The 16,071-nt window shown below is 33.3% G+C and overlaps 2 protein-coding genes across 2 annotated transcripts; one reads left to right on the top strand and one right to left on the bottom strand.

The window, feature by feature from the left end:
* Positions 1–3,891: 3,891 nt before the first annotated feature.
* Positions 3,892–10,784, top strand: LOC21398256 (serine carboxypeptidase-like 20). The gene is made up of 14 exons (XM_010112788.2): positions 3,892–4,237; positions 4,399–4,547; positions 5,642–5,718; positions 5,895–6,017; positions 6,137–6,239; positions 6,403–6,440; positions 6,548–6,649; positions 7,280–7,363; positions 7,633–7,887; positions 9,033–9,098; positions 9,213–9,334; positions 9,523–9,636; positions 10,043–10,088; positions 10,289–10,784. Exons 1-14 carry the CDS (start codon positions 4,101–4,103, stop codon positions 10,370–10,372), a joined length of 1,500 nt encoding a protein of 499 aa, XP_010111090.1. The 5' UTR covers positions 3,892–4,100; the 3' UTR covers positions 10,373–10,784.
* A 1,216-nt stretch (positions 10,785–12,000) lies between these two features.
* LOC21398255 (probable protein phosphatase 2C 33) lies at positions 12,001–15,813 on the bottom strand. The gene is made up of 5 exons (XM_010112787.2): positions 14,552–15,813; positions 13,347–13,736; positions 13,134–13,251; positions 12,632–12,855; positions 12,001–12,536 (listed from the first exon to the last, which is right to left on the bottom strand). Exons 1-5 carry the CDS (start codon positions 14,807–14,809, stop codon positions 12,078–12,080), a joined length of 1,449 nt encoding a protein of 482 aa, XP_010111089.1. The 5' UTR covers positions 14,810–15,813; the 3' UTR covers positions 12,001–12,077.
* Positions 15,814–16,071: the final 258 nt, after the last annotated feature.

Genomic DNA, 16,071 nt, shown 5'->3' with positions numbered 1-16,071 from the left:
TCACCTTTAATCAAGAGGGGGTGGTTTTAGAATCATGATTTGAGTTAGTTTAAAACATCACATCAGATTCTGAATCATGATTCATAATCATCCAAACTAAACACTAATTATGAATCATGATTCAAAATCACTGTAAACGAACACTGATTCTGAACAATAATCCATAATTATAATTCTGAATTCATCTACTAAACACACCCTAATCCTCCATGTGCCCCTTTCATCTCCTTTTCTCCTTTTCTCCTTTAACTTAATGCCAAGTTACATCTTTAATAATGTCTTTCTTTTCTCTGCCTAATTTGCCTCTTTCTCTTATTCTCCTTTTTCCCTTTCAGAAGGACAAGGATTTCTGATAAAGGTCAGCATCTAGAGCTCTTCGTAAAGGCATAAATAAAACATGAGAAGGGCAAAATGGTAAAAAAAAAAAAAGTGACGCTTTTCAAATTTTTTCACGGGCTTAACCGTAAGCTTTGTACTTCAATGTTAGTTTGTTTCTAAGCAGAGCTTTTGATTTGCCACGAAAACTATTGACCTTATTATTTTTTAATTAACTTGAAATAGTAAGTTTTATGCTTTCTATCTTGAAATTAGTGTTTGTTTGTATTGTAATCTCTTGCAGTTATGTACAAGAATACGGCAACATCCTCACCTTTCTCACCATAAGGTTAGCGTAGGATTGACTTTTTTTTTTTTTTTTTTTGTCCATTAATTTGAAAAGTTCTTGTTGTTGTCTTTATTAAAGATTGAAAATGGTGATTATTAATAATCATGTCATGCAGGGAGCTGGGCATACTGTTCCTGAATACAAGCCAAGGGAGGCATTGGAATTCTGTAGTCATTAATAGAAGACTTATGCGTATATAGAGTTACTGCCACTATGTTAATTTCACCGATTCGAGTTTTGTTATAGTAAAAAATTCTCAAAAACAGTCAGATCTAAATTTTTTACTACAGTAAAAAACTCTCACATAAAGTCACATCTCAACACGAATTAAAAACTCGAATCAACAAATAAATTTTCTATCTCAATAGTCATGTGAATAATTATAAGAAATTGCAGACAAAGATAAAGAGAGAATGCATTGATCCAATAATGACCTTCAAAAAGCAAATAATTTGTTCAATATTCTCGGAATTGGTTTATATACTCAAACCAATTTGTGTATAAAAAAAAAAACGCTAATTTCAACTTACCTTGTCCAATAGCATTTGTGTAATCATATCATATGTAATTAGTAAATGGAATGGTCCTTAATTTCTCTCTGATAATGAGTTCAAAGTTGAGACATATACATATGCCGTCCACACTTTTTATTTGCATGATAATGAGCTTTCTCTCACATTTCAGCTGTAATAGTGGGAAACGATCTGACTTTTGCGACTAAAAATAATCGGATTTCTGTTGAATGATTGAAATTGAATTGATTAAAAATACCACACAATTTAAAGCAGTTAGTTCGAACGAAAGTGACGAGATATACAACTTACATCAGGCTAAACAATTAGAAACACTCAAATTAGATGGGGCTCGATCGATCCCATACGAGTCTCATTTGTATTTTTTCTTTTTCATGAGAAGAAAAGTGATAACACTTCTTTGAACGGTCATTATCATTAGAAATGTATGATTGTATAATTAGTGTGCCCATTTTGCTCTTTACATCTACTAAAAAAACCATCATTCAACAAGTTTTCACTTTTTCTTGCTAATAAAAAATGGATAATAGGTGATGATAAGTAATGCTATAGATTTAAAAAAAATTATTTTTAGCTGTGCTGAAAGAAAAAGCAGCTGAGTATTTAGTACATTATAATTATAGTAGCCGTGTTAGTTCTAAAATCAACGTAATAGCATTTGGTAAATTATGATGTTGAATTACTATAAATAGTTAAAAATTATAACTATATTATATTATACTATAATATAATATATATAATTACAATATAATATATATTTATTATTATATTTAATATAATAAAAAACTATTATTATATAATATATTATATAAATATGATATATAATAATATTATTATTAAAATAATAACGGAAATAATTAAAAATTATGATTATATTATATTATACTATAATATAATATATATAATTACAATATAATGTTTATTTATTGTAATATTTAATACAATACAATAAAATTATTATTAAATAATATATTATATAATTATGATGTAGAATATAATAATATTATTAAAATGATTAATATAATTATAACTGTGTAATACACTATATAATAATATTATAATTATAAGATTATAATAATATTTAATTATATTAATTAAGATATTATTATTAATATAATAAATATAATTATATCAATACAATATACTGATTCCTATTATATTATATTATACTGATTCCTATTATATTATACAATATAAGATTATATCAATATCATATTATAGGATAAAATAATAATATTAGAGTTATTAATATATTTATGATATTACTTGTTACAATATTACTATTATATTATATTATATCACGAGTATGAATTTTAGACTGAGAAGATTGTAAATTTTAAATTTCATTAGAGGTATTATGGGTATTATGAAAGTTTCATTAATTGTACTATGCTGATTCCCGTACAATCTAAAAGCTAAAGTTGTCTTTAGGCTGCTTCTGATTTTGGCTGTAGATTCTTAAAAAATTCTTCAAAAAACACTTTTAAGGAGATTTACCAAATACTAAAATCAACTTCTGCTACAAACAAGACATGATTTTAGGATGAAAAAACAATATCAAACTAAGCCATAACACTAATATCACTATAAACGATAAAAGTCAATCCCTAAATGCTAAATGAGAGGGCTTTAATTGATCGTCTATTTCTATCGTGCCACCTTCACGGGTTGTTAAATAAGTAAGTTGACCAAGAAGCACTTATTCAATTTATCAAGGCAATTTCAAAGCAACCTATAATAGATATAGCACCTGCCCTGTAACGGCCAAAACAAATATGTTGAATGTGTGATGTTCATTCTAGAAGAGATAAGGCATGGCACCAAATACAAAAGAAAGTACAAAGTGGAGAGCCCTTTTTTGGTTCAACTCCCTCCACCAACTATTCAACAAAATTATGATTTAACATTTGTCTACGAATGTGGAAAAGTAAATTATTGGGCCCAACAAGCATTCATTGGGCACTGCGCCCTATCATTTTCTACTGATTTGCACTTTTTGTAATTTTTCCCATATCAATAGCGTTATTTCCCTATTCCAAGTTGGAAGTTTCCTTTTGTCTCTTGGATAATAAATTTATGAGCAAAATGGTCAAAAATGAAGAAGACTTTACGTGTTTAAATTTATAATTTTAATTCTATTATAAATATTTTTTTTATAAAAAACTTAAAATTTAAATATTAAAATAAAAAATTACTAATTTAAACGCATTGATTAAACATGTTTTAATAATTTCACGAGAGAATATATGTAGCAACAAATTTGTAGTGTTTGGGGGACTGAGAATAAAGATTCCCTATAGTTTGAAAAGGAAAATCATTCCCTCTTCTTCCTCTTCTTCTTCTTCTTGTTGATCTTCTTAGTCTTCTACTATGTGCACGGTAGAAAATGAATTTATGATTGGAGATGATTGGACAAAGCACTAAGCTTGAGATGGTTCTCTCTCTCTCTCTCTCTCTCTCTCTCTCTCTCTCTCTCTAGTTTGTGATTCCCTTGTCAATGCCATTATTCTGGTTTAAGCTGAATCTTTTTCCCTCCCATTTTTTCTTTTTCAATACCTTTTCATGCCAACTGTTTCCCTACTTTTCTGACCCTGAAAACTGAACCTTTTTTTTTTTTTTTTTTTTTTTTTTTGTGTGTGGTTCTTCTATGTGCTTCTCTGGTTGAGTTTGTTTTCCCCACTTTTTTCCTTTTTGTCTACATGTGCCTTTCTGATAATGTTCTTTTCCCTCTCATTGTTCTATCACCTTCCCCACATCCTCTTCTCTCTCCTTGGAAACACACAACATATGCATGAGCCTTGAGCTATATATAGTCTCACTAATATTTTAGTTCGTTTCATAAGTACTAAACTTGTGGGGTTATACACACACACACACACACACACACATATATATATAACGAAATGGGCAAACCCAAATTCTTGTTTCTCTTCATATCTCTTTGCTCCATTCTTTTTTCTTCTGATGCTTCCCCTCCACGTTCTCTGGTCACACAACTTCCTGGCTTTGATGGCACTTTTCCATCAAAACACTATTCAGGGTAAGTCTTCCTTTTTCTTTTTCATTTTTTATGAGCGTCAAATATTTAAATTAAAAAGTTAAAAGAAAATTGTAATTTTCCTATTAATACGCTGCTACAAAATTCTCTGAATTATTATGTTACAAGTATTTATATGAGTTTTCGGTATCTGGGTTTTGCAGATACATAAACATAGATGGAAATCCCGCTGGGAAGAATCTGTTCTATTACTTTGTCGTTTCAGAGAGAAGCCCAGCAACTGATCCAGTCGTTTTGTGGCTTAATGGCGGACCCGGATGCTCTAGCTTCGATGGTTTTGTGTATGAACATGGTACGCTAATTTGCAAATACTGTTAGTATTGGTATCTGAACCAATCTTTTTTTTTTTTCCCTGTGTTTTTGGCTTAACGTCCTGAAAACACTGTACTTTCATGTTGGACTGTCCACAACTAGAAGATGCTATCTGCTACACTTTCTCAAGACACACTTTATGCATGTTCATTATCCAAATATTTTGTTTATATTATTATATACTATTATTATTATGGGGGCTTATAAATTATGAGTCATAATATATAGAAGTTAATTCAAAGGAAATGATTTCCTTTTTGGGGGGGTTTAGAGATATAAGAGCCTGAGGATGGCAGATGCAGCTTATTATAACCATTTCTTACTTTTGAGAAAAGCTGTTATCCTTTTCATTTGTTTTATCCGCTACTAACAGACAAATACTGTTTTCTATTTTGGCGTTCTTTTTCTTGTTTTGTCTATTTTGTATTTGGTAGGTAGTTTAAGATTAGAACATTTGTATAAATTATTCTCAAGTAGACTCATATATATCTTGATTAATACTACCCTCATCTTGTAATATATTGTATGTGTGCCACAGCGTGCCACAGACTCTAATTTTTCTTTCTTTGTCTTGTACCGGAATGTGACAAATTGATAAAAATAAAGTTTATTAAGAAATTATGAAGAAATAATAACCTTAAAGGGCTATCTGTATGATATGTACTGCAAGGGAAATTATTGTATAATATCAGTTATATACTACGTGCCCTTTGACAGCATGAAATATTTTAATTAGAATCATTATTATGTCAATGAGGAGAATAATGCAAGGTCATGAACTTAATTAATTTCTTCTGCAAGTTTTTTAATATATATGTATACATATATGTATACATATATATATATATATATGCTTGACTGCTTCAAACTAATTAATATTAAAATAGAGTCCCCACATAAGAAAGATGATCATTTCCTTTTCTAGTTGGAAAAGTTTAATTATACTATGCCACTTGATTGATATTAATATTCTTTCTTCTTGTTTAAATTATATATATATATATATACACACACACACTTACTTTTATTTGCAATTAGAGATATGCATGGTTTCATTTGCACTAAACAATGCAGGACCGTTCAGTTTTGAAGAAGGAAAGCCGAAGGGAAGCCTGCCCAAGTTGCATCTTAATGCATATACTTGGACAAAGGTCAATATATAAACCATATTTCCTGTCAAGCAAATCATTTACAGTTTCTTTGTCAGTATTATTATTATATTTACCGCGCACTCTAATAATATGGTCTTTTTTTTTTTTTGTAATATTTGAACATTAATATTTATTATTTTCATCTAATTTATTTCCTTACATCATCCACTTTTCAGGTTTCGAATATCATATATTTGGATTCTCCTGTTGGTGTTGGCTTTTCTTACTCCAAAGACCCAACCAAATACAAAACCGGAGACCAACAAACTTCTGCTGACACACATACTTTCCTCCTCCAGGTAGTTAAGAGAAAAATGTTTCAAAAGATATGGGAATCATGATAACTAAGAAAAAAAATACAATGAAAATATTTTAAAGAAGTTCCCATAATTTTTTTTTTTTTTTTTAATGCAATCAGTGGTTTGAGCAATTCCCAGAGTTCATTTCAAACCCATTTTACATCTCGGGAGAGTCATTTGCTGGAATTTATGTGCCCACTCTTGCTTCTCAAGTTGCTAAAGGTACTATTATTAACTCTATATATATATATATATATATATATATATATATATATTTAATTGTCATAATAATATATGAGATGCATTCATTATGTTCTGACAATTTTATTGCATTTGTGGGTTGACATAAATCCTGATCAGCAAGATTTGCACATTTTTTTTGTAGGAATTAAAAATGGAGAAAAGCCAGTTATCAATTTTAAGGTACAATATTATTACTTTAAATGGAAACTCAAAGTCAAGCTGATTTGTAAATTTAGTTATTGTTAATTAATAAATATGATAATGAGGTTCTAATTAATTGTCGATAGGGTTACATGGTGGGAAATGCGGTCACGGACCCAAAATTTGATGGGGATGCTCTTGTTCCTTTTGCCCACGGTATGGCCCTCATCTCAGATGATATCTATGAGGTACGAATTTTATTTGCTTTTCTTTATTTGATTTTTTTTTTCCTTCCTCTCTTTCGCGACATGTCACATGAAGAATTGAAATCTTAGGCCTCGTTCATTTCACCGATTCGAGTTTTTAATTTCAATTTTTTAATAGTTAAAAACTCTCAGAAATAATCATATCTAACTTTTTTACTACAGTTAAAAATTATCACATAAAGTCACGTCTTAACTCAAATTGAAAATTCGAATCGACGAACTGAACGAGGCCTTATTATATTTCACTCTAAATTACATGCTTTCACCTAGTCTTCTTTTGATTCAAAACCTTGGGACGACTGACACCAACGATCACTCAAGAAAATATTCACTAGAAATTGTTTAGAAAAGTATATACAGAAATGTTAGCATCACTTTTTCTGACACTCTCTCTGTGTTTACTGTTTGACATATAGATTCTACTATCTTATTTTCTACTTAAATGATTATACATCACGTTAATGGAGTCTACATGTCAAACAATTGATGTTAGTATTTCTCAATCATATACATATTTTTTAAACTGGGGTTAAGAGATTTGAACTTTTGACTTCAATATAAGGGATGTATGGGTTTTATCGTTAAATGATGCCTACAACGGCTATGTCACAGGAAGCTCGAGCTGCTTGCAAAGGAAACTACTACAGTAACTCTGAAAAGGGTCATTGCAACTCAAAACTTGTACGAGTAAGAGAGGTATATATACGCGGCTCAAAAAATAATATATATTTTTTTCAAAAGGTTTTTTATTTTTCATGTGGAAGATTTCATAGTGCAAAATTGTAAACGGTGCATTAAATTTTCATCTTTTAACCGTCCTTATTATAACACCTCAGATAATTTGCATACTACTTAATTTAGTTATAATAACGATAACGATAACGAAATGGACATCTTATCAGTACAAAAAACATGATTTTCTTTACTTTCCAATCTTTTTGGTGTTGTATATAATTGTACGACAGGCTCTCGTTGGAATAAACATATACGACATCCTGGAGCCATGCTACCATAGCCCAGATGCTGATATACTGAACTCCAAATCAGCAAACTCAAGCTTGCCATTAAGCTTTCAACAGTTGGGAATGACTAAAAAGCCTCTTCCCGTGAGGAAAAGGATGTTCGGACGTGCTTGGCCTTTTGAGGCACCTGTTAGAGATGGTCTTGTCCCTTTGTGGCCCCAACTTGCTGCTGGCTCTAGAATACACGTTCCCTGCTTTGTAAGTTTTTCTTTTAAACTTTTCTTTCATTTTTGCCCCCGAATTATGAGAGTCGTCCCACTTTGTTGTTAAATTTTTAAGTCCGTGACACACTGTCACCCTGCACATTCTGCCTCAAATTTTAGACAAGATAGGAATTTCATGGCAGGAGTACTTCTGAATTGTCAAATTTAACGTTTTAGAATTTGTCTAATATTATTATGATATTTTTTACTCTACCAACATATTCTCTTTACATATATAATACGTTGTCTCTTCCCTAGAAAAAAATAATAATAAATCTCATGTGTAAAGTTCTCGTATAAAAAGATCTCATATATATTGGATTATAGATTGTTTTTTGTCACATGCATTGCTTTTGCTTGGGGGCATATATATATACACATATACATAAAAATTTATATATAAATCTTATTTGACAAATTGGGTTGCAGACAGGCTGGAAGTATCCCATGACAGCCTTAGTTTTCTGATTATTTCTTCTATTCTTCCAAACCCCTTAAATGAATTTGTCGGTTTCCTTGGTTTAGCTAAGATTTAAGGGCTAGAATGTTTTTATTGATGTTCTATGTTTGCTGTGAAAGCGCATATGGATCATCATGACACTGAGTTTTCTTGATTAAATGCAACTTAATTATGTACAATTTCCTTCTTTGTTTTGTATGGTTCGATGAGCCAAAATTAGGGGCTGGCATCTTATAGTCGTGATAACGCAGATCCAGCAAGAACTTTTATGTTCTCATTTGCAAGTTGCAACCCTTTGATGGGGCACTTTTAACTTTCCGTTTATCTCTTTAGAAGAATTCTTTGATTACATAAAATAAAAAAAAACAGCCTTAGACAATATATTTTTACCATAGTTTTGTTAAAATTACATATTTTTCAGTTTTATATGTTTTTGATATGACTTGACCTGCATATTGATTGATTTTTTTTAATTCTCTACCGTGTTTCTTTAATAAACCGACCCCGTTTTTAACTTATGCTATTTTGATTGCTTTTTAATTTTGAAAATTTGTTATTATTGTTGCCGTGGTCGCCACGCCACGTTGTTTAATTTGAAAGTTTATTATTATTGTTGTCGTTATCGTCGTCCTCGTTATTATTATTTTGTACTGTTGGATCTTATTTTGGTAACTGTGCAGGATGATAATGTTGCAAGTACATGGCTTAATGACAAAGCAGTTAGGGAAGCAATTCATGCTGAGCCAGTAAGAACTTTCAAATCAAGGCCTTCCTATTTGTATAAATACTTTCGTTACTTTTAATTATCCGAGAATTTAAATCTTATTCTTTTTTTCTATTACATTATTTTAAATAATCAGGAAAGCGTAACTGGTCGTTGGGATCTTTGCACAAGCAGAATACAATATTATCATGATGCTGGAAGTATGATCCCATACCATAGAAACCTCACAATGCAAGGATATAGAGTCCTCGTTTTTAGGTAATAGTTAGGGCCCGTGCAATATTGTGAAGCATCATTTCTTTGACACTTGAGAATTTTTTTATGAAATTTGACACTTGAGAATTTGCAACATATGAAATTTTGCTTATATTTCATCTTTATTACCAAGTAGTTTTCTTCCAAAAAAAAAAAAAAATGTTCGAGTGTTTTACTGTTTCTATTGACAGTGGAGACCATGACATGTGTGTGCCATTTACTGGGAGCCAAGCATGGACGAGATCACTTGGATATCAGATAGTAGCTGAATGGAGGCCTTGGATCTCCAATTCCCAAGTTGCAGGGTAAAATATATTCCCTTTTGTATGCCAACATATTTTGCTCCAGAAACCACCCTTTGTCTTAAGGAAGAATACTAGTTATCGCTCCACTTGATTGATATTTGATTATTGTATATATAAAAGTACGCGATATTCGTCACATAGACTTTGAGACTCGGGCTTTTTTTTATAATAATTATTATCGTTATTTTCTTTGACATGTGACAGTTCTTTTTTACTGATATGTATGTGGTGGTGCATCACTGATGATGATAAATAGTAATGTTTTTTTTTTTTTTTTGCTTAACTCCCTTAACTTAATATTCTTAATCTAAAGTTGACATATACGTGAGACAACATAGCTACCACTATCACTACGCTTATTGAAAGCTCCTGCCACTTACAAAAGGAATTGTTCTATTTGTTGCAGATACGTGCAAGGATATGACCACAATCTCACCTTTCTCACCGTCAAGGTTGGTATTCAAACTTTGTTTCCAATATTATTCGGTATTCCTTTTCCAATAAGATTATAAGATGATTTTTCTTACTCTGTTTTACTAAATTCATTTACCCTTCTACTAAATTGCAATTTTTGTCCCTTCCAAAAGTTCAATATTTACCACTAATGCGTCATCACTTTGACACCTGCCAAATTTCATTTTCAATGGTTTAGGGAGCAGGGCACACGGTTCCTGAATACAAGCCCGGGGAGGCTTTGGACTTCTATAGCCGTTGGTTGGAAGAAAAACCAATATGACACATTTGAAGAAGCTTCTTTTTTTTCCTCAGACCAAAAAAAAAAAAAAAGAAAAAAAGAAAAAAGGAGTGAAGAAGCTTTTTTTGTCCATTTATCTATGTTTTGTTCAATACCGTGTATTTCCCAATCCTTATTTTCCCCAGAACTCCATTTTAGTCATAGGAAGGAAATTTAAAGCAATCAATCCAATAAAGAGCTTCATTTTACAGCGGAGGCTAAATCAAGAACCATGAGCCTAGCTTGACTACAAACTTCAAGTTGTGGATTTTCTTTGATTCTGTCAAAGAAAAAAGACACCCTCTTTTCATTACATTGTAAAGCACTTGACAAGTTGACCCGATTGAGCTGCCAATGAATAATTTATAACGAGCAAATTGTGATTCTACACATTTACATATCTTTATGTACACGAGCTAAGCCCATACACTTTTTTTTTTTTTTAACACCACTTTTGGATTTTTATTCATAATTATTTATTGGCATCTTTTTCTTTTGGTTCTTTTTCTAAAGTTTCTTTTTTCTTTTTAGTCAAAAAAGGGAATCAAATGGGGCACCTCACTCCCATCCCCTTCAACTATAGTAATAATCCCGGACACCACGGAGGAATGAAAAGGGTCTGAACTAGACTCCATCCGTCCATCCAATCGGGGTTCCTCCACCGGCCACAAGACCCACTTAATTTCCCACATAGGGCCGGATACAACCAACTTGTGGCTATGGAGTTTTGAGCTCTTGAAGAATGGAAAGAGGTGTTCTAGCTAAGGTGCTTGGGGCAATGACGCCACTAGTGAGGTTCAAAAGTTTCTTTTATTAGGTGAAAACCGTGAAAGAGCCCAATCAGTTTTGTCAAAAAGTGGCAAATACACCTCACTCGCCTATTCTTGTCCCTGTCTGTGATAATCCATGTTGTATCAGCATCACCAAGCGAAGAAAAATCCTCGCTCTCCTCAAGTCACATGCGAACTACTCATTTAAATGCACAGAACAAAAAACACCCACCTCTTAATTTCTGAATGAATTGACTCTTAAGATAATGCTGGAAAATATCCCCCCTATGACACTTACATATTTTCTTGCAAACCAAACAATTAAACATATGGAGCGGAAGCAATTTGGGAAGATGTGGATTTTTTAAGTTTGAATTCATGTCAAATTGGCAACTTCGATCTGGATAGAAACTATAAAAAGGATCCTTCAATGAAACAATTCGAACCACAAGAAAGAAAAATACAAGAAATATGTATTGGTAATACATGATATGACTGTTCACATCTGAAAATGGCATTCAAGAATGGAGAATCTAACCCCTCAAGAGCTGAAAACAACATGAGGCTTCATTATCACAAGATTACTATTATCAACATGACAAACAACAATTATCAACATGACAAACAACAAATATCACATGAAATTTTATGGAACAAAAATTAATCGACTCAAAAAGGACGGAGAGTTGGGTTACAAAAATTCCAATCCTACCCACGCTAGAGAGAGAAAGGACAATTTCCCCAGACATGCAAATATAGCCGGGCCAACCTCCTCTCCGGTTCAACATCTTACGGCCCTATAAATTTTCTTTTCCCTTTCTGTAGAAAAAATAAAATGAAAACAGATAAAAGGAAAATTGAAAACAAAATAAGTTGATTACGGGAAAGAAAGAAAAACCGATCTTCTTCCCGTTTTTTTCATCATTTGCGGGACATGTTTACAGCTTCACTTCTCCAGGCACAAACCTTGGCAGAGTCAATAATGTATTAACACGAGAAACTCCTTCAAGAGCAGACCAATCTTTTCCTGGCTCCGAATTTATTTCCTCTTCAGCATCCTCTTTGCTTCCTTTTGGATTCATCTCTTGGCCAGTTCGGACAGTTCCTGAGCGGTCCAGACTAGTAGGACAAGAGGGGTCTTCTTTCTCAGTTGTGCAGTTGACTTCATCGGCTGAACAATGCTGTTCCTTGGACCTAGTATTAGCAGCAATTGATATGTTGTCCGTGTCTGAATCGAGGAAGAGACAAACAACAGCGCAGTCATCTACCTTGGACGTCGGATATTTTTGCCTCCAAGATTGAACTGCTGTCTCAACCAATGCTCGAGCTGCAGATGATCTAGCGGGGGCTGACGCTACTATGTCTACCACTTCTTTGTTTGAGAGCACATCCCAAATCTACCAAGAGAAAAACTGAAATAAGAAATTTGATAGGAGAAATGTCATTCAGTAAAGCAAATTACTTAAATATCAAGTTGGCTTTCATCTCATACGCCATCTGTAGCCAAGACTATAAATTCATCTTTCTCACTAATCCGCCGATTAGATATATCAGGCACAGAGATCAGACCAAAATCCTTGAGGCAGAAATCACCAAAAGCCCGAGCCATGGCCAGGCCAGGGGAGTCGTTGTTTGGTAACCAAACTCGAGCAACTTCAGGTTCATCCTGAAGAGCAAAAACACGGCCTCTACACTTTCGGATTCTCTCTGCTTCCTCTGTAAAGGACCAAAAAAAAAAACAGCAACAACAAAATATTCACTTTTATATTCTTTATTTATTAACATTCAGGTACACGAAATCCATATATAACAAAAAACTGTACCAAAAATTATTTCCACAATGGATCAACCATAAATCATCAATATTATCAACAAGAAGTGAAAACAAAGTAAATGAGTGCTCGTGTTGTTTTGAATCATAGCTTCATAAATGTGAGCCCTATGTTAGTCCTGATCCTGATTGTGTCAAAGAAGTCTAGAAATAAGAGAGAAACCTGGAAGATTTGGTTTGAGGTCCACAGTCAACTGAATTGGAATCAGAGAGTTGTCTTTATCTCTTGTACCTAGTACAGCTCTGGAGTCCCCAACATTTCCAATGACAATGTCCCGGCCCTACAAAAATCGGCGAAACCACTCATGATCAAGATGGGAATTCTAACAATCTCAACATCATAAACAAAAATGCGTCAAATGTTTTATTAGACCACCTGCTTGACTAGAGTCACAGCTGTTGTCCCACTACAGAAGCAATCGATACTGCCTTGCATTCTCAGCTCCCTATCCATGACTTTGAAAGCTTTCAGAAACGATTCTCTCAATGTCTGAAAGATCTCAGGGCGCTTTTCCACCTCCCCAATATCTATGGAAGCCCTCAGCTCTTCATCAGCAAATGCAAGGGCAGAATCTTCTGAGTTCATGCTTCCTGCAGTATTTAGGCTGATCTCCTTGAGAACATCACTGCCGTTTATGTTCACTTCCCAGTGTGCACTCAATTTCAGAGGTAGAGAATCCCTCACTCTTTTGGCGACCATATGACCATAAGGACCATGACCGTCAAAGACACCGCAGAAAACTGTGTCCGTTCTGGAACCAAAATTCTGAGACGAAAAAGTAAAGAAAATTAGTGATTTAAAAGAAAAAGGGTTAGAAAGGAAAACAAATGATCAATTGATCACTTTTTATAGTTTAAACAAGATTTGCATTGGCTCAGGTTTCCTCCTTGCACAACAACAAAGCATTTACAACAGGTCGGTAACATCAGAAAACGAATAAGTAATCCATAAACAAAGATGTACAGATCACTATAAGAAAATCTAGGTTCTGACATAGCAATATCCCCACAGATGCATAATTGGAGTAGTGTCTTTTATAGTAACCTTTAAACAGATAAAAACTGAGGCAAGCCAACTTGTTCCACAAAGATAAACTCGCAACTGCAAAAGCGAAATATACAAGAAAACGAAGAGTTCATTTTGCACCATGTAAGCATGGTTTGAGTGGAGCCATTGTTACATTGAATAGAATCCTTGAAAGAGAAGTAAAGAAGAAACTAAACCCAACCAATATAAACACATACTGCCCTTTCTTTTCCCCTAAAGTTTCTTTACTTGAATCAGCAGAAGACAACAATTAGAAGCTGCAAGAGTGCAAACTTAAATCCCAAAAACAAAAATAAATGGATCCCCTAAATACCCATAAAAGCTACAAATGTGCAAATTCATATGAAGGTGCAGAAAAATCATAACAGCAATTCAAAAATCCTCATCAAGAGAGGCAAATTAAAACTAACACAAATGATCTGAATATCAAAACACAAGCACCTGATTTTCATTCAAAGTCAATCTATCAAAAACAATTCAATTCCATAATTTCAAATGGAAAAAAGAGCTAAACCAAACCAAACCAAACCAACCTCCCAAACGATCATGGCGTCCTGGTTGGTGCCCTTCTTGCCTTGCTGAGTAAAGAGTGAAGCAACCTCACTGGAGCCATTCAAGAACATCCTTCCAGGAATCCTGTGAAGCGGTTCTTCTCTGCGATAGTCAAAGGAGGAGTTTCTTGAGCCGGGTCTCTTCTTTGAATTCTTCCATTTTTTGACGCCCAGATTGGGAGTCAAAGGCGATGAAGAGGCGTGAGGGCTCCTGCTTTCTGCAGACAAGCAGGACCCCATTTTCAGGGCCCTGATTATGCTCAATATGCACTCCAGACCACCCAAACACCCAAATCCCCGGTTTTCTATTGACGGATCCGTCACAAACAAATATTCTCAAAAATCCTGCCTTTTCTTCTTCTCTGATCACAATTTTTGCAGACCCTTTTGAATTCTGGATTTGGTTTTTTTTATTAATCCACGAAATTTGGCTTGAATTAGTCTGGGAAATCAGTAATACACAGCCAGGGGATTTCCAACTTTTCCTTGAATGGAAAAAAAGATGACTTTTTATCACCTCTTTTTGGTTATATAAATATAAAAAAAGAAAAAGAAATTTTAATGAGGAAAAATTAAAGTGGAAGCAAAAAAGGGCGGGTTTGGATAAAAGAGAGCAGATCTGTGAAGGAAGATCTATTCCAAAAGGTTTACTTTTTTTTTTTCTTTTTAATATTCAAATTACGTATCTCAAATTCAGAAGCAAGAGAAAAGAGAAAACCAATCAATAATAGTTTATTCTCAATCAAACTGTCTAAGAATTACGAACTTTGATCAGAACATCGAAGTATCAAATGAGATAACGCGGATCAAGCGAGAACAGAATTTCACCAAGAGATCGCCAAAAAAAGGGGCACAGAGAATGTGCTCAGAAAACAGAGCAACTCGTGAACAAAAAAAAGAAAGAAAGACACTCTTTTTTCTTCTTCTCTTTTTTTTTTTTTTTTGTGTGTGCCCTTTTTGTGCACAATATCAGTGGTGGACAGAAACCCAGTTCCCAGTAGATAGAGATGGCCTCGGGAAAATGGAACGAAGCAATGAGAGAGAGAGAGAGAGAGAAGGAACAACCACCACCACCAACGGACTGAAAAAGATGCCAAAGATTGCTAAAATACCCGCTTTCTCTAAATGAGAATAAATAAGGCCTGACTTTTTAGAGAGAGAGAGAGAGAGAGAAACTATTTTTTCAGGGAGAGACAAAGAGTGGGTAGTGGAAATAGACTCTTCATTGTTGTCAAATAAATATCTGAGATAAGATGAGATTTATTTCTGTGGGAAGAGATTTCATTAATGACAAAAGATAAATGGATACATAAAAGGTTATCGTTTTATACTTTGTGGGAATCAACTTGGGTTAAAAATTAAATTAGGTGCTTTGTCTAATTTACCTATCTACTTAATAGTTTTAGCTTCATTTATTATTGTTCAAACTTTTTTATTAGAGTATTTTTCTTACAAAATTTAAGGGCATGTTTTTTTGACGTTTTTGAGTTAGGTAACTTGAA

The sequence above is a fragment of the Morus notabilis genome, unplaced genomic scaffold, assembly GCF_000414095.1.
Source record: "Morus notabilis unplaced genomic scaffold, ASM41409v2 Scaffold120, whole genome shotgun sequence".
NCBI classification, from domain to species: domain Eukaryota; kingdom Viridiplantae; phylum Streptophyta; class Magnoliopsida; order Rosales; family Moraceae; genus Morus; species Morus notabilis.
Note: the sequence above shows the minus strand (reverse complement) of the source record. Positions and strands in the feature narration are given on the sequence as shown.